We start from the raw sequence: 22,581 nt of genomic DNA on the forward strand, positions 1-22,581 counted from the left end.
TAATATAAATTGGTACTTTCATCTTTTACTCAGCAATTTAAGGAACTAACAGCATTAGAATTTCATTTACTTCTTCCTAATATATGTACTATTGTCATTAATTTGAAATTTATACACATACAAGAATATATATTCATTCATGAATTATATTCTTTTAGATGGTATGTATTCATTTGAATTTATCCCATATTTGCCACTTTTATTCCTGTAACCACTTCTATGTTTCTCTCTAGGATAATTTGCCTTCTAGGTGAAGAATGCCATTTAGTATCTTCCTTCAGTGCGAGTTTGCCAGTGACAAAGTCTGTCAAATTTCTGTTTGCCACGAAATGTTTGCCATTTCACCTTATTAGAAGTTATTTTTCATGGATACTAGATTCTACATTGGCAGTTCTTTTCTTTCCTCTTTTAAAGATTTTACTTTTTTAAGTAATCTCTCCACCCAGTATGGGGCTCAAACTCACAACCCTGAGATCAAGAGTCTCATTCTCCACTGACTGAGCCAGCCAGGCGCCCCATTAAGCACTTCGTAGTTATTATTTTATTAACTGTGGCTTAAACTTTTTCTTTTGACAAGTTAGCTATTAGTCCATTTGTTGCTCTTTTAAGGTAACCTTTCTTTTACTTTCCTTTGGTCTTAATGGGTGTGTGTGTGTGTGTGTATGTGTGTGTTCAACAGTTTTATTATAATGTACCTAAGTGTACTTTCTTTTTATACATCCAACTTGGGATTTCTCAGATTACCTTCTATCTGTGCTTTGTTTTTTTAAATCACTTTTGGAATATTCTTTACCATTGTCTTTTCATCTTTTCAGATGTTTCTTCTATTCTATACCCTCTTTAACTTCCTCTGGGCTACTTATGTATATATTATAATTTAACCCCATATCTCCCATGTCTTGGTATCTCAATGCATCAGTTTTTTTTCTTATTCAGTTGACCTTTTACTTCTTTGATTAAGTCTAAGTTACTGTTACCCATTTTTATGCATAGAGTTGTGTTTCCCCAAAATTTTTATGTTGAAGTCCTAACCCCTAATACCTCAGAATGGAACTGTATTTGGAGACAGAGCCTTTAAAAAGAGATTGTTAAGTTGAAAGGAGGTCACCAGAATAGGGTCTAATTAAATATGACTTGTGCCTTTGTAAGAAGAAGATATTAGGACACAGATACACACAGGAGGAAGACCGTGTGACAGAGAGAAGACAGTCATCTACAAGACAAGAAGAGAGGCCTCAGGAGAATCCAGCCCTTCCAACACCTTGATCTTGGACTTCTCGTCCTCCAGAACCGTGAAGAAATAAATCTTTGCTGATTAAGCCACCCAGTCTATGGTACGTTGTTATGGCAGTCCTAGCAACCTAATACACCCATCTATTGAGTATTTAATTTTGGTTGGCATACATTTCAATTCTAGAAATTCCAACTTTTTCCTCATAGCTCCCATTCTTTGCTAAAATTCTTAATGTTGTCTTTGATCTCTTTGAACACACTAAGTGTAGCTATTTTTTTTTTTAGATGGGGGTAGAGAGAGAAGTGGGTAGAGGGAGGGGGAGAGAATCTTAAGCAGGCTCCACACCCAGAACAGAGCCTAATGTAGGGCTTGATCTCACAACCCTGAGATCATGACCTGAGCTGAAATCAAAGAGTCCGATGCTTAACCGACTGAGCCACTTGCAATTTTAAATATGTAATTTTAAAATTTTTAAATTGAGATTAATATCAGATTTGACTAGGCAGTAGCAATTATAAAATGTGTCTGATTACTCAATTACCTGAATCCTATGTGGATCAGGATCAATTATCTGTTTTTTTTTTTTTCCTGTTTATAGTCCCTTCATTTTCTCTCCCTGTGTTTTTAGTTATTATTTATTGATTGGTAGGCATTGTGGAAACATTTTGATGCCTAAGGTAATGTTACCTTTCTTTCTTTTTTTTTTTAAAGATTTTATTTATTTATTTGACAGAGAGAGAGAGAGACAGCCAGCGAGAGACGGAACACAAGAAGGGGGAGTGGGAGAGGAAGAAGCAGGCTCCCAGCAGAGGAGCCTGATGTGGGGCTCAATCCCAGGACCCTGGGATCACGCCCTGAGCTGAAGGCAGATGCTTAACGACTGAGCCACCCAGGTGCCTCGATGATGTTACCTTTCTTCAGAGAATTTATATTTGCTCTGGCAAATTGGTAGTGAAACTAGCAGTCAAGTTCACCTAAATTCATATTCAGGGACTAACATGACTCAGAGTTTACTTATAGTTCTTCTTTACTCCTAGGCTGTAAACCTTTAGATTCACAACCCAAAGAGCGGAAGTACACTCAGGATCACCACTGATTTAGGGGCCCTGGCCTCCTGTTTTTGATCCGTAGAGACTTTCAAATGTGCTAAAGCTTTTCAACATTTTAGCTGCTGCTTTCAGAAACAGAATTAGCATATGCCCCTAGGGTTTCTGTCCCTTTGTATCTTGGCTTTCTTATTCTTTTTTCTTCATTAAGTCTTCAATCAAATGCAAATAGATTTTATATACACACATGTATACATGTATATGCATATATGTATGTCCATGTATATATGTGTATGTAACTCTACCTACCTCTACATACACACGTATATGTGTAGACATGTACATGTGTGTATATATAATATACATATATTCCTTTCTAAAAATTGTATGCCAAAGATAGCATTTATAAATAGTGTTAACAGAAATGAGGTGAAGTCTGGAATGATGTCTTAATATAGAGAAGATTTAAATTTGTTTCTTCAAGGAGTCTGGAGTATTAGCTCTATGAGAAACTTGAGAACACTAGCATTCTGGGTCATTGTATCTGATTTCGGGAATAGAAGTAATTCAAAGATGAGCCGTAGTTTGCTCTAAGGATTTATATACCATTCACTCACCCTTATTCCTATGATGTAGCTCTTTGGGGCACGAAACCAAAATGTTGGAGGTTGCCTAGTGTCATCTACACTTAGTGGGTTCTAGACTCTAATTACTGTCCACCTGGAAAACTACAAGACTGTCAAAAGTACTCCTCAGGAAATTGAATGGGAAAGAAAAGACCTTGAAAAACCTGCTCCTCCTAAAAGCAACAAGTACACTGCAAAAATGGTCAAAATCAAACTTTCTGGAACTGTGGATACTAGCCAGAGGTTTGCAACAATCTGAGGAGCATTTACTCAATAAAACCGGCTGAATCTCACAAGCTTTATGGTGTTTTAACTTGCTCTACTCACATCCCCCTTTCTCTGCAGTAGCTGTCCCATCTGTAGCCTCACTACTATGGTAATTGTGAAAATAATGTAGCAGTCACTGGAGGGGGGCAGAACAAGTTCGAGGCATTTAAAGAAATATTTGTCCAGTCATTAACTGATCACTAAGCTAACCAAGGGGAAATTTTCAATGCTACACATAATCTAGATTACAGAGATTATACAATCAGGCCAGAAAAGCCATCAAAGAATAACAACAACAATTCCTGGGAGTGGAAATTTAATTTGCAGAGCTGCCACATTATATTAAAAACGTCTACTTTTTAATAAAAAAATTATAAGACATGTCAAGAAATAGTAAAATATGGCCCATTCACATGAAAAAAAAAGTAGTCAATAGAAACTGCCTGGGATAAACCCAGTTGATGACTTTACTGGACAAGCACTTAAAACCAGTATTTTAAATACTGTTCAAAGAACTAAAGAAAATCACATCTAAAGACCTTAAGTATAGGAAGTATCTCAACAAAGAGACTATCAATAAACAGACAAGTTATAAGCAAGAATCAAACAGAAATTTTGGAGTTAGAACGTATAATAACTGAAACAACAAATTCCACTAGAGGGGCTTAGCAGATTTGATCAGGCAGAAAAAATAATCCATGAACTAAGAAATAGGTCCACTGAAATTATCCAGTATGAGAAAGAAGAAGGAAAAAGAAGAAAAATGAATGCAGCTTCTGAGACAGTAAGATGCCATCAAACATACCAAATTCAAATAATTGGAGTCTCAGTAGGACAGGTGAGAGAGAAAGGGTCAAAAAGAATATCTGAAGAAATAGTGGACCCCAAATTACCAAACTTGGTGAAAAATTTAACTGAACATCCAAGAAGCCTAAGGAATTCAAAGTGGGATAAACTCAAACTTGATCTGCAACATCAGCTATTCCCTGGGTCTTCAGCCTGCTGGCCCACTCTGAAGATTTTGGACTTTCCAGCCTCCATAAATTACATGATCCAATTCCTTAAAATAAATCTCTCTCCGTGTGCACACACACACAACACACACTCTTGATTCTGTTTCTCTAAAGAACCCTAAGATAGAACTAGCACACAAAAAGAGGAAGAGAATAGAACTATATAAGAACAAAGTTTTTGTATATTACTAAAATTAATTTGGTATTACTGTGAATAAGATTTTTATAAATTAATATGCAAAAAAAGCACTTGATAAAATCCAACACACCTTCAACATAAAAATGCTTATCACCTGTCCAAAAAAAAAAGAAAAGAAAAGAAAAATGCTCATCAAATTAGGAATAGAAGGAAACTTCCGTAACATGAGAAAGCAAGTTTATGAAAAACTCACAGCTAACATATACTCAACAGTGAAAGACTTACTATTCCCCTACAAACATCAGAAATAAAATAGGATGCTTTTCACCATTGCTATCAAAGTTGTACTGGAAATTCCAACTAGAGCAACTGGGCAAGAAAAAAATAAAAGACATCCAAATTGGAGGGCGCCTGGGTGGCTGAGTTAGTTAAGCGTCTGACTCTTGGTTTTGGCTCAGGTCATGATCTCAGGGTCGTGGGATGGAGCCCTGCATTGAGCTTCATGCTCGGCTCAGAGTCTGCTTGGGGTTCTCTCCCTCTCCCTCCCCCCTGACCCTCCCCCTCCTCATGTGGGTGTTCTCTCTCTCTTTCCCTCTCAAATAAATTAACAAAATCTTAAAAAAAAAAAAAAAAAAGAAAAGAAAAGAATCCAAACTGGAAAGAAAGGAGTTTAACTATCTCTATTTGGAGATGACCTGATTCCATAAATAGAAAATTCCAAGAATTTTTGAAAAAAGAAAAAGCCCTAAACCTAATAAATTAAAAAAAAGTGGTAAGGTTAAAGATTAATACATAAAAACCAGTTATGTTTCTGTACATCAGCAATGGACAATTCAAAAATGAAATTAAGAGAACAATTACATTTACAATAGCATCTAAAACAATAAAATTCCTAGGAATAAATTTAATCAGGGAGGTAAAATACTTTTACATGGATACTATATAATGTTGCTGAAAGCAATTAAAGACCTAAATAAACAGAAAAAAATATCCTCTGTCTATATATTATATAACTAAATATTATTAAAATGGCAACATGTGCAAAGAAACCTACAAATTCAATGCAATCTTTATCAAAATTCCAATGGCTTTTTTTTCAGAAGTGGAAATTTCATATAAAACTCTAAGGGGCGCTGAACAGCTAAAACAATATTCAAAAAAGCAAACAAATCTGGAAGACTCACACTTTTAGATTTCAAAACTAACTAAAAAGAAACAGTAATCAGGGGCGCCTGGGTGGCACAGCGGTTAAGCGTCTGCCTTCAGCTCAGGGTGTGATCCTGGCGTTGTGGGATCGAGCCCCACATCAGGCTCCTCCGCTATGAGCCTGCTTCTTCCTTTCCCACTCCCCCTGCTTGTGTTCCCTCTCTCGCTGGCTGTCTCTCTGTAGAATAAATAAATAAAATCTTTAAAAAAAAAAAACAAAAAAAGAAACAGTAATCAAAACCACCTTGTACTGACATTAAGAATGACATTTATCGAGGGGGGTGGGGGAATGGAGTAACTGGGTGTTCAACATTAAGGAGGGCAAATGAAGTAATGAACACGGTGTTATATAAGACTGATGAATCACTGAACTCTACCTCTGAAACTAATAATATATGTTAATTAATTGAATTTAAATTTAAAAATTAAAAAAAAAAAGAATGACATTTAGACAAGAGAATAGAATTTAGAGTTCAGAAATAAACCCTATGAAATAAACATCTATGCCCAACTGATTTTTAACAAGGATGCCAAAACCATCCTATGGAGAAAGAATACAGTCTCCTCAACATGTAGTGCTGGGATAAGTAGATAACCACATGCCAAAGAATAAAGATGGATCCCTACCTCATTCCATATACAAAATTCAACTCAAAATGGATCAAGTGTTCCAAATACAAGAGCTAAAGCTGAAAACCATTACAAGCAGGGCGCCTGGGTGGCATAGCGGTTAACCGTCTGCCTTCGGCTCAGGGCGAGATCCCCGCGTTCTGGGATCGAGCCCCACATCAGGCTCCTCCGCTGGGAGCCTGCTTCTTCCTCTCCCACTCCCCCCGCTTGTGTTCCCTCTCTCACTGGCTGTCTCTATCTCTGTCGAATAAATAAATAAAATCTTTAAAAAAAAAAAAGAAAGAAAACCATTACAAGAAAATATAGGGGTAAATCTTCATGACCTCAGATTTGGCAACAGATTCTTAGATTTGACACCAAAAAAGCACAAGAAACAAAAGAAAAAGAGATAAATTGGACTTCATAAAGATTTTAAGTTTTTATGCATCAAATTAACATTAACAAGAAAGTGAAGATATTCTACAGAATGGAACAAAATATTTGCAAATCATTTATCAGGCAAGCATTCTGTATCCAAAATATGTAAAAAAAAAAAAAACTTTACAATTCAACAACAAAAACACAAATAACTCAATTAAAAAATGGAGAAAAGATCTAAAAGGATTTCTTCAAAGAAGATATACAAATGGACAATAAGCACATGAAAAGATGTTCAACATCGTTGTTATTAAGGAAATGCAGGTTAAAACCGCAATGAGATACCACTTCACAGTGGCTATAATTAAGAATGGAAAACAAAATGTTGGCAAGGATTGGGGAAATTGAAACCTCTGTACATTGCTGGTAGGAATGAAAATGGTGTAGCCACTGTGGAAAAGAGTTTGCTGGTTCCTCAAAATTTAAACACAGAATTACCTTACAGCCCATCAATTTCACTCCTAGGTATATAACCCAAAGAAATGCAAACAGGTACTCAGATACATATGTAGGTATATTTTCAGCAGTATTCACAATAGTCAAAAGGTAGAAACAAGTCCTTATGTCCATCAATAATGGATGGATAAACCAATTGCAGAAGAAACACACAATGGAATATTATTCATCCATAAAAGAGAATAAAGTAGTGATATATGCTACAACTAGCATGAACCCTAAAAACATGCTCAACAAAAGCAGCCAGACACAAAATGTCACATATTTTATGATTATTTCTATGTAATGTATCCAAAATCAGTAAATCCATAAAGACAGAAAAACAGAGTAGACATTATCAGTAAATAGGTGAAGGGTGAATGGGGAATAATTACCTCCCTCCAGAATGAAAAAGAGGTTGGAACTAGCAAGCAGATATTTTGGTGTGCTTGCTTGAGGTGACACCTGGGCCCATGAAATGAATGGACATTGAAGGCTGCAACAACACAGAAATGGGTTGAATCTAGACATTTCTCTTGCACTCTCTGAAGTGCAAAATGCCAACAAGAATTGTTCTGCCTGACAAGAGGAGATACAGAGAATACAGATGGTTCTGGGGTAGATTTCCTGAGGGGAAGGCCCTGCACATAAGTGGCAAGTTAGACTGACCGTGATAGCTCCAGGAGGCAAGAAATAGTTCCTGACATAAACAGGTATCTACTGTAGACTGGGCTATGCATACCTGTTGGTATGCTCGAAATACTAAAAAAAAAAAAAAAAAAAAGTCTAAAACAGAAGATACTGCACCAATTTGGACTGACGACTCCCATTTCCTCAGACCAAGGAACACATTTTCATCCTCAGAGTAACAGTTTGATAGAGAATAGAATGGACAATTGAAACATTTTTGTCTAAAATGGAGGGAATAAAGGCATAAAGGGTTGACCTGCATGCTTTCACGAGTGTGTACTGACACTCGACATGAGCAGGGCCCAGAGGATGTCTGCCCTTTTCTGGGGGATCCCAGAGGAGGGGTGGAGAAAGTGCTGGTGTAACAACAATACTTTTTTTGTTTTCCCCATGTGACCTCAACACACTTTTTTCCTACTGATTCTCAGACCAGAACTGCGGATGCCATAACTGGGATGAGCTGTGTATCCGTTCACCAGGGCTGCCACAGCAAAGTACCACTAACTGAGTGGCTTCAACAACAGATATGTGTTGTTTCACAGGGCTGGAGGATAGACGTGTGAGATCAGGGTACTGGCAGGATTGGTTCCTTCTGAGGACTATGAGGGACAATCTCTTCCACGACTCCCTCCTAGCCTCTGGCAGCCTCAGGTGTTCCTTGGCTTGTAGTCGGCAATCCCCCTGTGTCTTCACATTGTCTTTCCTCTACGTATATCTGGCTCTGTATTCAAATCTCCTCCTTTCATAAGGACATAGTCATACTGGATTAGGGCCCACTCTAATGACCTCATCTTAACTCCATCATCTGCAAAGACCCTATTTCCAAATATAGTCATATTCACTAGTACTGAGGGTTAGAATGTCAATACCTTTTTTTGTGTTTGGGGGGGTATAATTCATTCTATAACAGTCTCTAAGCAAAAAACTGTAATTATATTTTTAAACCTTTATGATGAAATTCCCAAGGGCCTAATGGGGTAGATCTTGCTTTCACCTCTCTAGCAAAATTGAGGTTCACAGGAAATGCAGCTAAACCGCCTAGTGGTCAAGAGAGGTCACTAATTCTGCACCTGTGTAGCCCTTTCCTATATGAATGGGAGTGGATTAAGGGGGAAGCACCTACCAAACTAGCATTGCTATCAGCAACCTACACCACCAGCGGAGGGGCCAAACCTAACATTCCTTCCAAAGATAGAAAAGTTAGGGTATAGGGGCGCCTGGGTGACACAGTAAGCGTCTGCCTTCGGCTCAGGGCGTGATCCCATCGTTATGGGATCGAGCCCCACATCAGGCTCTTCCGCTATGAGCCTGCTTTCCTATCCCACTCCCCCTGCTTGTGTTCCCTCTCTCGCTGGCTGTCTCTATCTCTGTCAAATAAATAAAAAAAAAGGGGGCGCCTGGGTGGCACAGCGGTTAAGCGTCTGCCTTTGGCTCAGGGCGTGATCCCAGCGTTCTGGGATCGAGCCCCACATCAGGCTCCTCCACTATGAGCCTGCTTCTTCCTCTCCTACTCCCCCTGCTTGTGTTCCCTCTCTCGCTGGCTGTCTCTATCTCTATCAAATAAATAAATAAAATCTTTTTAAAAAAAATTTTAAAAAAAAAGAAAAGTTAGGGTATAAATGGAGAGAAGGAAGAATGGTAGCTGAGGATAAAGAAATGAATCAATGGTTATGCAATCAGGGAAATCCAAAATTATACTGGTATCTCAAAACAGGCTTAGAACAAGAGATAATATTATTGCCTGTTAGCTCAAGTATACCACATGCCTGAAAAAGCAGAGCCATGTTGCTGAGACTGTTCTTGCTTTTAGAATCTGACAATGTCAAATGAAAGCCTGCAAACTTAAGTGGCACAGTTTTGGGAGATATTTTGGTCATGTAGTATGACAACGAACTGGACTAATTACTCATGCCTGAGTGGAACTCTAGTAATGCCTCAGTATCTTTTGACTCGTACTTCAGGTTATATTTACTACCATACTGCAATGTGATGGGACACGAACCTCCTTGGTTAAGAATCAGTTACATTACTTAAACAAGTCTTATAATAATACTGATGTTGATAGGCAAATATATTGGGAAACTGGGTTAATGCTTCTTCAAGGTGTAATGCTGATGGAAGAATGAATGGCCTGAGAAACAACTGGAGTAATTAACCACCAGCTAAATTCTACCCTGAAGAGTTCTGCACAAATTTATTGTAAGGAATAAAGAGTGGCAAATCGAGGGGGAAAATGTAATTAAGTTACTACAAACATATGAAAATGTATGTAATAGCCTTATAGAGCAGATCCATTATTCAAATCTATCCCATCCCCACACTGGCTCCTCCAAATATGAGGCATATTCATAATGAGACTATTGGACAAATGGAATGCAGTGAAAGTGATACTGTATGACTTTCAGGTGATGGTGTAAAGGCAACATGGTTTCCACCCAGCTCTAGTTTCTTGGAATGCTCACCCCTTGAACCATATGCCACCATGCCGTGACGAAGCCCAGACTAGCTCATGTGGAAAGACCACATGAAGAGGCACCAGAGCCCACTGCACCACGTGCAACTTCTTGACTTCAGAATCATAAATGCTCACTGTATGTCACTAAGTTTTAGGGTAAATTTGTTACACGGCCATCAATAACCAAGCACTGCTCAAGTAATTCACTACTCAGAGAAAGATAAATAAGGATACAGCTAACTAATATAAGGCAAAATGCAATAGCCACTACACAGAATATAAACAAGGGGCCTTGGAAAAAATTAATAAATAAACAAGAAGCCTTGGCAGAAGAAGGAACATAAGGAAGTAAGTCTAAGGGATGGAGCAGTGGGGAGAAAATGGAAAGGGCTTCAAAGAAGCAAGCCTTGAAACACTAGAGCTTAACAGAGCTTGAAGGGAAACAATAGCATCAACAACAAAAAGAAGGAAGGTGTGGTAGGACTTAGTGACAAAGCAGCATATATATATGTGTGTGTATATATATGTATATGTATATATGTATATGTATATATATAGATATATATAGGTCTCCTTAGAGACAAAAAATACTTTTTTTTTTTTTTACATAATCTCAAATACTGAAAGGATGCTAAACTATTGAAATCAGTGTAGGAAACATTAATTTAAAAAGAAACAAGGTGGAGTTCTAGTGACTGCAATCATATGAAATTATTAAATTTCTTGCTGTTAATCTCCATGCAAAGGGCTAACTCTGACCCTAAGAAATGAAAGCCACTTATCAGCACTTCCTTTGATGTACTGGCCAAGGTAAAACCCAGTACTTTGCTTGCTCATTGTGCCAGACCCAATATCAGTTTAATGACAGCAATTCTCCATGGTTAGCATTCCTGGGAGTTCTAGGGGTGATTTACAGGGAGGTATTTGTCTTGAACCAAAATGAAAAGTGCCTAATAATAGCCATAAAAAGCTGAGTAAATTCATAAGCTGCTTTAATTGCTGAAATTTACCCCCACTTCCCTGATAAGGGCATGAAGATTATGTCTACAGGCATCAGACTGACAACCTGGGAATAATCATTACTTACCAAGCAAAATCAAAGTATTTATCTCTTTAAGCTGCTCTGTACAAGTAGAAGCCTGAAAGCAGTCCCTCTGAGCTGCCTGCTCAGCAACGACTAACTTTTCAGTCTGTTTAGGAGACACCTTCAATTTGGGATCCCTCCCACCAAATCACACTTCCTCTTAGAGTGGTCAGATAGGCAGTCCTTAAAAACTCCGAAACTTTAAAATTTCTGTCCTCCTCACCTCATAAAACTTTTTTAAGGAGGCCACCAGGCACAGCTTCAGGCTATCCACAATCTCCTGATGAGGCATCTGGAACACCACTCGTGAATACCATTTTGTGAGTGTGCTGGGGAGGAGGCAGTAAGAGAGAGAGAAAAGACAGAAAGATGAACACACACTCACAGAGGAAGGCCCACAGTCTGAATGTCAGTACAGTACAACAAGTATGCACCAGTACAACAAGTACCTAGTAAATGCATTTATGTTACAGGTAAAAACACATTGCAATATGGGGACAGATATATATATATATATATCTTTCCATATAGATATGCCACATATAGAATGTAAAAATATAGGCATAATTGTGGTATTTACTACAAAACCACTTCCAACTGAAAAAATTTAACCACCTGATATCCACCAACAGAGGACTAAAAAGTGCTGTTGCATACAATAAATTCCATGCAGCAGTTAAGAATTGGTTGAGATTTATTTGTATTGATATGAGAAAACGTCTGCAATATACAATTTAAGTACATAAAACAAGCTGAGGAATAGTATACATAGTAATATGCCATTTTGTATACATATATACACCACCTACACGTGTTACTATATGCATAAATGAGAATCTGAAAGTATATATACATCAAACCTTTGGTGCTAGTTAATAAAACATGGCCCATGAGGAACTTTCACTTTCTAAATTTCTGCAGGTATCTGCATGAGCATGCCTTGTTTTTACAATCAGAAAAAAAAAAAAATCCCTCGTTCCTGGGGGGGCAAAACCACTAAGACACAGCCCCTATTCTGAAGATTACACCACAGCCAGGGGAACAGACTTACAGATCTGACAAGTCTGGTAAATAGATTGAATAAACTAAGAGGAAGATAGAGGAGGAAAGAGTTTGGTATACTTTTGTAAAGTATACTTTTACTATAACACAAAATATTCAAATAGTATTTGCTAGATTTATAGTAAGATTAGGCATCAAAATGAGGTAACCAAACAAAACCCACTATGAGTAGTACTTACAGATTGATGCTCGCAACAAAGCCAACCACAGAGCGCATGCCTCGGCTAGGATCATGGTAAACATCCATCCCAATCACCATCAATTGTTTCTGGGTTAGAAAACAAAAAACAAACCAAAAACAACAAGCAATCCATCACCCCATCTTTTTATTATCTGCACCCCAAAAGCAACATATGAAAATAAGTTCTGGGAAAGAAAAAGACTGACATCAACTTGACATCTTTTTAAACACTATGAACAAGTCAGAGATCTAGAACAGGCTCAGCCACTTCTTCTTTGAAGGACTACACAGTCAATAACGTTGGGCTTTGTGAGGAACTATTCAATGCCATCTGTCATTATAGCACAAGAGCAGCCATAGTTAGTCTATAAAGAAGTATGGCTGTATTCCAATAAAACTGCATTTAAAGACACTGAAATAGAATTTCATTTAATTTTCATGTGTCAGGAAATACTAGTTTTATTTTTATTGGTTCCAACTATTTGAAGTTATAAAAACCATTCTCAGCACGTGGGCTATACAAAATCAGGCTATGAACCATTCAGACCACTAAGCATGGAGAATAAAGATAACTCTATGAAGAAAACCAGGAAAACAACTAGGTAGGAGTCTTTGGAGAGCTAAATTGAATGAAGACACATCTCAGCATTACTCACCAGAGGAATATCCACTCCCCAGAGCTCACCACCCAATTTACAATTAATCTGAAGTAAAATTTTCTGGGCCACACTCCGAAGCCTGGTCGGCTGACCAATGGTTCGGACATTGATGACCTATAACAAAGGGGTGTGGGGAAAGAGGACGCTATCAACCTGTCAGGCGATATAAGCAAGTCTGAAGTAAACACTACATTTGCTTAAGAAACCCCAGTTAGCAGATAATACACTTTGTGTGACTAGTTCTACTTCTAGGATATCTAGGCAGGCATGCACACACACATACACACACCCCACAAACACAAATCGAAACAAAACAAAAACAAAAACAAAAACTTTCGAAAGAATCTCATACAGAATAATTTTTTTAACTTAGTTAGGAAAAACAGCTTTCCCCTTTCAGAGTGAAGCCTATACTCTCAGAGCCCAGTCATGTGAAACCACCCAGCAGCTCATCCACTGAACCAGCACGAGTAACTCATTTGGGAACATGAAGGCAGCATTTACAAAGAGCACCTGCTTTTAACCCAGTTACCCTAATAAGGGGGACTGTTCCACCAGAAGGGTTACACATGATGGCTTCTAATAGTTACTTCAGTCTTTTTGAACACCTGTATCCCTCTTTTCAAAGCCTCAAGGGAGGCTAGAGTTTCCATCTGTGCCTCCTGCCCAGCTCCCACTCACCTGTGAGGGCACAGGAGCCTGCACACAGCACAGCTTTTTAATGGCCCCATAGAGATCGTCACGTGCGCCCATGATGATGCAAACAACCATCTGTATCTTTCCCTTGAGGAGATAAAGTACATACAAAGTCAGGCTTTGGAACTCTCAGGGGACCTTGACAGGGCTCCAGCTGGGGGCAGTCTAAGAGCCTGCAAAGTCATGGGACCTTTAAGGCAGAGGGGAACTGAAACAGAGGGTAGATATTCTAACCCCAAACAGGTCTTTGAACCTTTGTTGGGTTCAGGGCTTCTTTGCACAGATACGGAATATGATACCATAAATTCTCTAGAGCTGGTCCTGACTACCTGATGTCTTTCTTAGGAGATTTAAGCTGCCTGGAAAAGGCAGGCTTGAAAATTTGCAAGGGTTACTCAGTTGCTGCTTTCAATTCCCTGTAATGCTTTTTACCACTCTCTTCAGTAAACTAAGCACCTTATTACATTCATCCCACAAAACTGAGGAAACATGGAATACAATACCACAAGAAAGCATTCAGAGCCAAACACAAACAAATGAAGCTACTGCCAAATCCATAAGTGTCTCTTCCTAACTCTCTGGTTAGGAGATAGAATGATATTGCCAGCAGAGTATCTCACAGAAACATCCTTGACCCCTCACTGTTTAATAAGAGCTCCAACGCTGGAAACACAGGATCTTTCAAAGTCTGAATAAAGAAAAGTAGCACTCAAGTGAAATGAAGGTGCCAATCCTTGATGCCAGAAATAGCTATTAATGGTAAATCAATAGGATATTATTCCAAATCAAGATTAGTGTTAGATTAAGACCACTCCGAGGGATGCCTGGGTGGCTCAGTCAGTTAAGCGTCTGCCTTTGGCTCGGATCATGATCCCAGGGTCCTGGGATCAAGTCCCACAACCGGTTCCTTGCTCAGCGGGGAGCCTGCTTCTCCCTCTGCCTGCTCTCTCTCTCTCTCTAACAAATAAAATCTTAAAAAAAAACCCCAAACAAACACACTTCTCCGAAAACACACATTCTGGTAATCACATCAAAGAACTTCCAAAGTCACAAAGAACACAGACTGCACACTGGGAGCCTACAGGCTGGACCTATCAAACACATGTAGCTTTTTAGTCCCTACAGTGACTTACATGTGTTGTTGTTTCTTATTAATACTTTTAAATTTTTATTTTTTTATTTTTTATTTTTTATTTTTTTTTTTTTTAAAAGATTTTATTTATTTATTTGACAGAGATAGAGACAGCCAGCGCGAGAGAGAACACAAGCAGGGGGAGTGGGAGAGGAAGAAGCAGGCTCATATCGGAGGAGCCTGATGTGGGGCTCGATCCCATGACGCCGGGATCACGCCCTGAGCCGAAGGCAAACGCTTAACCGCTGTGCCACCCAGGCGCCCCTAAATTTTTATTTTTTTATTATTTTTAAGTAGGCTCTGTGCCCAACGTGGGGCCTGAACTCATGACCCTGAGATCAAGAATCACATGCTCTACCGATCGAACCAGCCAGGTGCCCGCCCTTTTTAATAAACATTTAAACATAAGGAGGGGCACATGCATACAAACCCAGATTTTTTGCTTCTACTGAAAAAGGAATAAATTAAAAATTAATTTGATAATGCTATGCTTTTATCTGCAGTCATAGGGCTTTCTTTCTTTAGTTCACTACAGTTCCCTCCTAGCCCACTTCACTTGTGTTATTCACCTGGCTCCCGCAGACATCTGAGTTTGTGACCCCTAACAAATAATAAAACAGCATGCCCTAAGGACGACAGAGATAAGACCAATATGAGTTAAGTTTGGTAATCGTGATGAATGACCCTCATATCCATGCTGCGTGAAAACTGATGGCAGTACACTCTCCTGAAGAGAACGTGGCAAGTGGTGAGATAGGGGAGCTGATGTATTACACTGGGTTATTCTTTTGAAAGCAGAGCAGAACTATCAATGATCAGGCCTAGTGGGAGGCCACTGCCAACTAGAAGCCTGGGAAACCAGGAAGAAATGACAAAGAGAGACAGAACACAAGTGTGCTGTTGTAGGTGATAACCCAGAGTGGGGGATCAGAGAGATCCTAAGAAAATCTCATTCTAGTACTGATCTCACAAGAACGGACTCTGAAGTCAAAGACTAATTACTTCTGTTCCCTTCTTAAGCTTCTTCCTCTGTTTTGTGTACAAAATAAGAACTTCAGGCCTGAACTACTGAGTTACAGGGCTATGACCCGCTCAGCTCCCGTGGTCCTGATCGACTGTCAGGACCGAGCTGATGGGCCAGGTGCCAAGTTCATTGCCAGAGCAATTCAAATCTTAAACCAGACCAGACTGTGACAGCTCAGTACTGAATCACACAAAATGGCACTGGGCCCAAAAAGTTGCTTTCTGAGCACAACATGTTCTATATAGATAACAAACTAAAGTTAAGTCAGCTATTGTCTCTGTCAATTATGTGAAAAAAGAACACAAGAATAAGGCTGCCAACACAGAATGAGAAGCAGAAATAACCAAAGGGCATAAAGACTACTTATACTTACTTCAATATTTCATGTGTACACGAGTAACACACAGATTTCTGGGTATCATAAACAGTAGACTGATAACCAAGGTAACTTAAAAACAAGTATTCAAGTATTTTAAAACAAGCATTCTGTAACTGTACTCAAATTAACTTATTACCTCAACTCCTAGCATGGATTGAATGGTTCTGACATAGGTTTCTATTCGATCGTCCTTTAGTTCGACCCAGGCTGGTGGGCTCATGCGCATACCAATGGGGCCAGCTATCTTCTCCAACATGTTAACCAGTTCTCGGGCCTGATCCATTGCTCTCTTTGGGTAAAACAGTGCCCAGAAATGCATGGGGATCTAGGAATAACCAGAAGCTATTTTTAGCACTTCCCACAACTTAGACACTCCAAAGTCACACCCAGGAGATATTACTCTAGAGAATAAATGGCTTTTAACTCTCTCTGCTTTAGTCCTTTCTGATCTAATTCCTATAACTAACACAGATGTATGTGATAAGTAAATTGGGGGCTACTTTCACAGCGAAATACTATGCAGCAATGAGAATGAAAGACCTACAACCATATCTAACAATATGGATGAAACCCACCAATGCAAGGCTAAAGAAATTAAGCCAGACATAAAAGAATATATACTGTGTGGTTTCATATATACATTAAGAACAAAAAACAACTGAAATGAATCTATGCTATTAAAAGTCAGGATAGTGGCTACTCTTGCAGTTTGTAAAGGTGAGAGGTAGGTAGTAATGAGGAGCAGGTGGGATGGCTTCTGCGGAATTGGTAAAGTTCTCTTTCTTAACTCTTGGTGCGGATTACATAGGTTTATGAACCTTTGAAAATTCACCAAACTTACACTTGCAAGTATACTTTTTCTTTAAACATATTTCAATAAAAAGTTTTAGAAACAGATGTGTATACTTCATGCACGGCCAAAAAGACCAGGTTAGCCAAAAACATTTAAAAATAATTATATACCATTTTGTTCTTCAGTTCCCTTGGTGGGGAATGTTTTAATTATACTTCTTTCATGGATAAAAACATCTTTCAGGAACCCTCAGGGAAAAGCGGGGGAAGATAAAGGAAGATAAACGCGAGAGTGGGTAATATAGGCTACCACTATATGAATTACCATAGCAATCTATTTCCTATTCCTAAGTCAATGGCCAACCAAAGTGCTTACCTCTAACGTCTCATCAATTTACTCTATTTGAGGGACCCCTGTTTAGTAGATAATTCAGGACGGGAATTCAGTTGGTACTCTCCCTCAAAAAGAAGACACTGAATCATTCCTGCTTCCTAATTTCCATACTTAATGGAATACTGGTCCTCTCATCACTTACAGTCAAGATGGAAAGGTCTCTGGTTACTTCCTTAATCCAGTTTAGTTCCTGAGATGTGATAAATGAAGTATTTCTTAAATTAATTCTTTCCATTGGCAGAACACGTCCTTCGATCTAAATACAAAACAACGTACCCATGACATGAGCCATCTGCAAACACTGTTTAGGAAAGAACAATGATACTATTCTCTCTCAGGCCTGGTCAACTCCACTATATAAACCTGTCCCTGTTATAATCTCTGAGAATGGCACAAAAATGAAACTGCAGCAGTGAGTCTAGGCCAATAAAACTCTGGACAAATACAGGTAAAATGTTTATAGGCATGGCTCTTTAATTACTGAAGCTTCCAACACGGTCTCCTAAGAAAGGGATTAGAAAGCACTACCTCTTTAGAAGTAGAGAATGCATGTAAAGTAACTATAATTTCAAGATAAATAGGAAAATAATTTTTACAAAAATATTTTAAGGGACAAATTGAAAGTAGAAAATTAAAAGTAAAATTTCTCAATAAGGCTGAACATAAACTACTACACTTTAAAAAGAAAAACAGGAAGGAAAAGGCGTAAATATAATGAAAGAACAAATTAAAGTTAGGAATAAGTCAATCAAATCTAAATATCTGAAAACGGGAAGATAAGTTGATGATATAACAACATGATGGACTATTTTGCAGTCATTAAAACCACTTTCTAATATGATCCTGTTCTTACAAAAAATAAGTAGTAATATACATATCATAAAAACTGAGTGAGTCTATACTTAGTGGTGATTATCTCTGGGGATGTGTAATTATAGAGGATTTTAACTTTCTATGATCTCTACCATTTGCTTATTAAAAAATAACAAATACTGGGGCTCCTGGGTGGCTCAGTCAGTTAAGCACCCAACTCTTGATTTTGGCTCAAGTCATGATCTTGGGGTTGTGAGATGGAGCCCCACGTGAGGTTCCCTGCTCAGCGGGCAGTCTGCTTGAGATTCTCTCCCTCTCCCTTCTGCATCTCCACTGCCCGCCCCCGCCCCACCCCACTCTTGCACAGACCTTCTTTCCCACTCTTTCTCTCTCTCGCTCTTGCTCTCTCAAATAAATCAATCTTTAAAAAAATACTTATTTTATCTATAACCAAAAAAAATTTAATTAGTTTATTAACATAAATAACAATGCCCATATTAGCAAGAGTAAGGAATCAAACTCATGATACGAAAGTAAAAAATGTTTTAACCTTTCTTGAAGGCAACTGGCAATATATAATAAAAGTACTAAAAACGTATCCCCTGACCTAATAATTCTACTTTCATTAATCTATGAAAATAAATAACGTTACAAAGACTTAGTTACAAGGCTGTTCACTGAATAACTAATTCTAATTAAAAATTACTAAATTCAGGGGCGCCTGGGTGGCACAGTCGTTAAGTGTCTGCCTTCGGCTCAGGGCGTGATCTCGGCGTTCTGGGATGGAGCCCCACATCAGGCTCCTCAACTGCAAGGCTGCTTCTTCCTCTCCCACTCCCCCTGCTTGTGTTCCCTCTCTCACTGGCTGTCTCTCTCTCTGGCAAATAAATAAATAAAATCTTAAAAAATACTAAATTCAATTTTAATGTAAAAGAATAGAAAATTGTTCATAAACTATGTGGCAGCCATTAAAATGTTTAGAAAAATATTAAATGACAGAGAAAAACATTCTAAATGTACTGAGGGGATGGGGCACCTGGGTGGCACAGCGGTTAAGCCTCTGCCTTCGGCTCAGGGCGTGATCCCAGCATTATGGGATCGAGCCCCACATCAGGCTCTTCCGCTATGAGCCTGCTTCTTCCTCTCCCACTCCCCCTGCTTGTGTTCCCTCTCTCACTGACTGTCTCTATCTCTGTCAAATAAATAAATAAATTCTTAAAAAAAAATTAAAAATAAATAAATAAATAAATGTACTGAGGGGAAAAAGGAAACTATATGAATACATGGCGTGTGTGAGTATGCATAAGCACGCAAGCATGCACACGTGCACACACACAGAAACCCACTGAAGAGTATGTACAAAAATGTTAACAGTGGTTATTTTGATATAGAAAGATGAACTTTTTTCTTCTTTGGCTTATATTTTCTACATTTTCAAATTAAGATTTAATAAGATGAAAACATGTTCAAAATACAACATTAAATGAAAAAGAAGATGCAAACCCATACACAATATAATCACAGCTTTGTAAGAAAAAGACTTATTCTCACAGGAGAATGTGCAGAGGAAGGATATATATTAAAGTATCTTTCACATGTATCTAAAATAAATCACTGCGATATCATCTTTGGATGATGAAATCACTGATGTTTTTATTTCTTTCTTTACTTTTTGTAAGGTTTCAACATTTTCCTTATTGACTATCCATTACTTTTATTTAAAAAAAAGAAATTTTTAACAGTCAATTCTGAGTGCAAGAGAATTAAAGAAAGGATAGAATTAATTATTTTGGTATAACCTCAAAAGAAAGGTGAAACGTAGTAACAGCTAATGTTTACTGAGCACTTCCTATGTGTCACATACTATGCTGAAGATGGTACCATTTAAATTTGTATAACTCAATCATTATCCTCATTTTACAGATTAAAAAACCTAAAAGATGCTAAGCAATCTGCTCAAAGTAACTAAGATGGCAAGTGGTAAAATTGAGACTCAAAGCCCAATAAGCAGACACCAAAGGACGGGACTCCACCACCATCTCACACTGCCTCTGCCCTATGGATCATGCCACACAAAATACAACACAGCAGACTCAGGCAAAATGCAGGCAGAAAGAGCCATAAGAAAATCAGATGGCGTAAGTCCAAAACTCTATGCCTGTGGAAAGAATGACAATAGTATATTCAAAGAATCACAAGTTAATTATTGGAAAAGGAAAAAAAAAAACTTGGGGGAAAAAAAAAGGACATAAAGAACCTTAAGAATTATTAGGACTGGAAAACTGAAAATGAGGTAATTTTTTTAATAAAGATTTATTTTAGGGGTGGGGAGAGTGCGTGTGAGCACGGGGAGAGGGGGGGAGAGAATGTCAAGCAGAATTCCGGCTGAGCGCAGAGCCCTGCCTGTGGCTCAATCTCCCAACCCTGAGATCATGACCTGAGCCAAAATCAAGAGTCAGACGCTTAACCAACTAAGCCAACCAGGCACCCCAAAAATGAGGTAAATTTTAAGTTAATATTCCTCTTACTATCTGACAGAAAATTACAGCTCTGATCTCTGCGAAATACAAAAGAAAAATCTCTAAGAGATACTAACAAATGAAGAGAAGGAAATTCAAATATTATGACTAGGACCCCCAAAAAAGTATAATAGTAGAGCAAAACTCCAAAATAAAGACAAGATAGGAAGCTATCACCTACTTTCACTAAGCTCTGAAAATCACGGGTCAATGCTGTTTCCTACTCGGCTACACCCAGCTTACCTTATGTACATCCCTCTGCAGATAGAGTCCCCAGCGTGCCAATTCATTGTTGGCTGCCTCATTCTTTGAAATTCTCTGCAGCAAGCATTCCAAAGCATTATGGTGCTGTTTGGGGCTCAGGTTGATCTGCTGGGTCAAATCCTAAACAGATTCAAAATGGAGATAATAAGTTATTAGTTTCTCAATATGAAGTTAAACCCCAAGATGTCTAAAACATTTCCAAAAGAAAACCTCCTTTCCACTGAAATCTGTAGGCATTTTTAAATACTCTGAAGATTTTAATAAACATCTCTCAGGAATGTGAAAGAAGTATATGGTTAAAATTTTAATCATAAAATAAAAATCTGAAATGTTATTGTTTCTTTCTCCCACATGACAGCTAAATCTTCTCTCTTTCCCAAAGCCATGTTCTGAATTTAAAGTTCCTAAGAAATTCAGGAGCACCTGGGTGGCTCAGTGAGTTAAGCATCTGCCTTCCACTTGGCTCAGGTCATGACCCCAGGATCCTGGGATCCAACCCTACACCGGGGCTCCCTGCTCAGCGGGGAGTCTGCTTCTCCCTCTCCCTCTGCCCCGCCCCCCCCATGCTCTCCCTCTTCTTCTCTCCCTCAAATGAATAAAATCTTAAAAAAAAAATTCCTAAGAAATTCTATGAAACAGGAGCAAAGGGGGCTTGATTACACCTATTTAAATTTGGGAAAAATAGGGTGGAAAAATGTTCTGTGCCAGGCAGAGCCAAACATCTGGAAAACCAGATCCAGTCTTACACTCTGTGTCATACTATTACTGTATCTAATGTCATCATAAGACACTTTTTTTGTCCAGGGTTTGGTCCCTAATTAGTGCTTTCTAAATGTTATTGTTAAATGAAGACCCAAAGGTGTATATGAGGATTCTGAATCATATATGTGAATTCTTTATTGTTCTGGGACCAAAGAACTGTACAGTTGTTCTCTGTGAGGCAGTCATTACCGCCAGTCTGCGGGGCGGTACGGTTCCTCTGTGATCATAAAGTCATTAGATGACTGAGTGTTGTAAAGAGGAGCCTTGACCTACATGTTAAACGGAGAAGGAACGAAGGTAAACATGAAAGAAATCTCTTACAGGAATGCTCAGCTTCACTTCGGGCTCTTTATGATGTTACTGAAAATAGTCTGTGGCATGGGAGACAGGCATGGGTCCAAGGGTAACAGACAAGCACTGGGAGAGTGAGGCAGCACAGCAGCTCCAGTGTGGAAAGTCCCAAGCGCTGCAGACAGAGTGGAGGTGAAGCGCCTGGGCTCCAGACTCGTGCTGCAGCCCACGTCTGTGCTTCTCAGCTATTTCCTATGGGGACTCAGCCCTATACCTCCTGGACACTCCACACCCCACAAGATAAATTTCTATCCTTTTACCTCAGCCTCTGACATGTTGATTACTTTTTGCTACATTATCTCCCCCACCCC

At 38.7% G+C, this 22,581-nt stretch overlaps 1 protein-coding gene across 2 annotated transcripts in view; it reads right to left on the minus strand.

Annotated features, from left to right (window-relative positions):
• The window catches only part of PIWIL2 (piwi like RNA-mediated gene silencing 2), a 72,946-nt gene that overhangs the window by 27,394 nt on the left and 22,971 nt on the right, over nucleotides 1–22,581 (minus strand). For both annotated transcript variants that reach the window (XM_002914775.4, XM_019794737.2), the window contains 7 exons: nucleotides 21,137–21,277; nucleotides 17,704–17,817; nucleotides 16,512–16,700; nucleotides 13,826–13,927; nucleotides 13,142–13,258; nucleotides 12,484–12,572; nucleotides 11,466–11,571 (listed from right to left, as the gene is read on the minus strand). In XM_002914775.4, coding sequence (XP_002914821.1) covers nucleotides 11,466–11,571; nucleotides 12,484–12,572; nucleotides 13,142–13,258; nucleotides 13,826–13,927; nucleotides 16,512–16,700; nucleotides 17,704–17,817; nucleotides 21,137–21,277 — 858 coding nt within the window. The remainder of the gene's footprint in view (nucleotides 1–11,465; nucleotides 11,572–12,483; nucleotides 12,573–13,141; nucleotides 13,259–13,825; nucleotides 13,928–16,511; nucleotides 16,701–17,703; nucleotides 17,818–21,136; nucleotides 21,278–22,581) is intronic.

The sequence above is a fragment of the Ailuropoda melanoleuca genome, chromosome 5 (assembly GCF_002007445.2).
Source record: "Ailuropoda melanoleuca isolate Jingjing chromosome 5, ASM200744v2, whole genome shotgun sequence".
Taxonomy (NCBI): domain Eukaryota; kingdom Metazoa; phylum Chordata; class Mammalia; order Carnivora; family Ursidae; genus Ailuropoda; species Ailuropoda melanoleuca.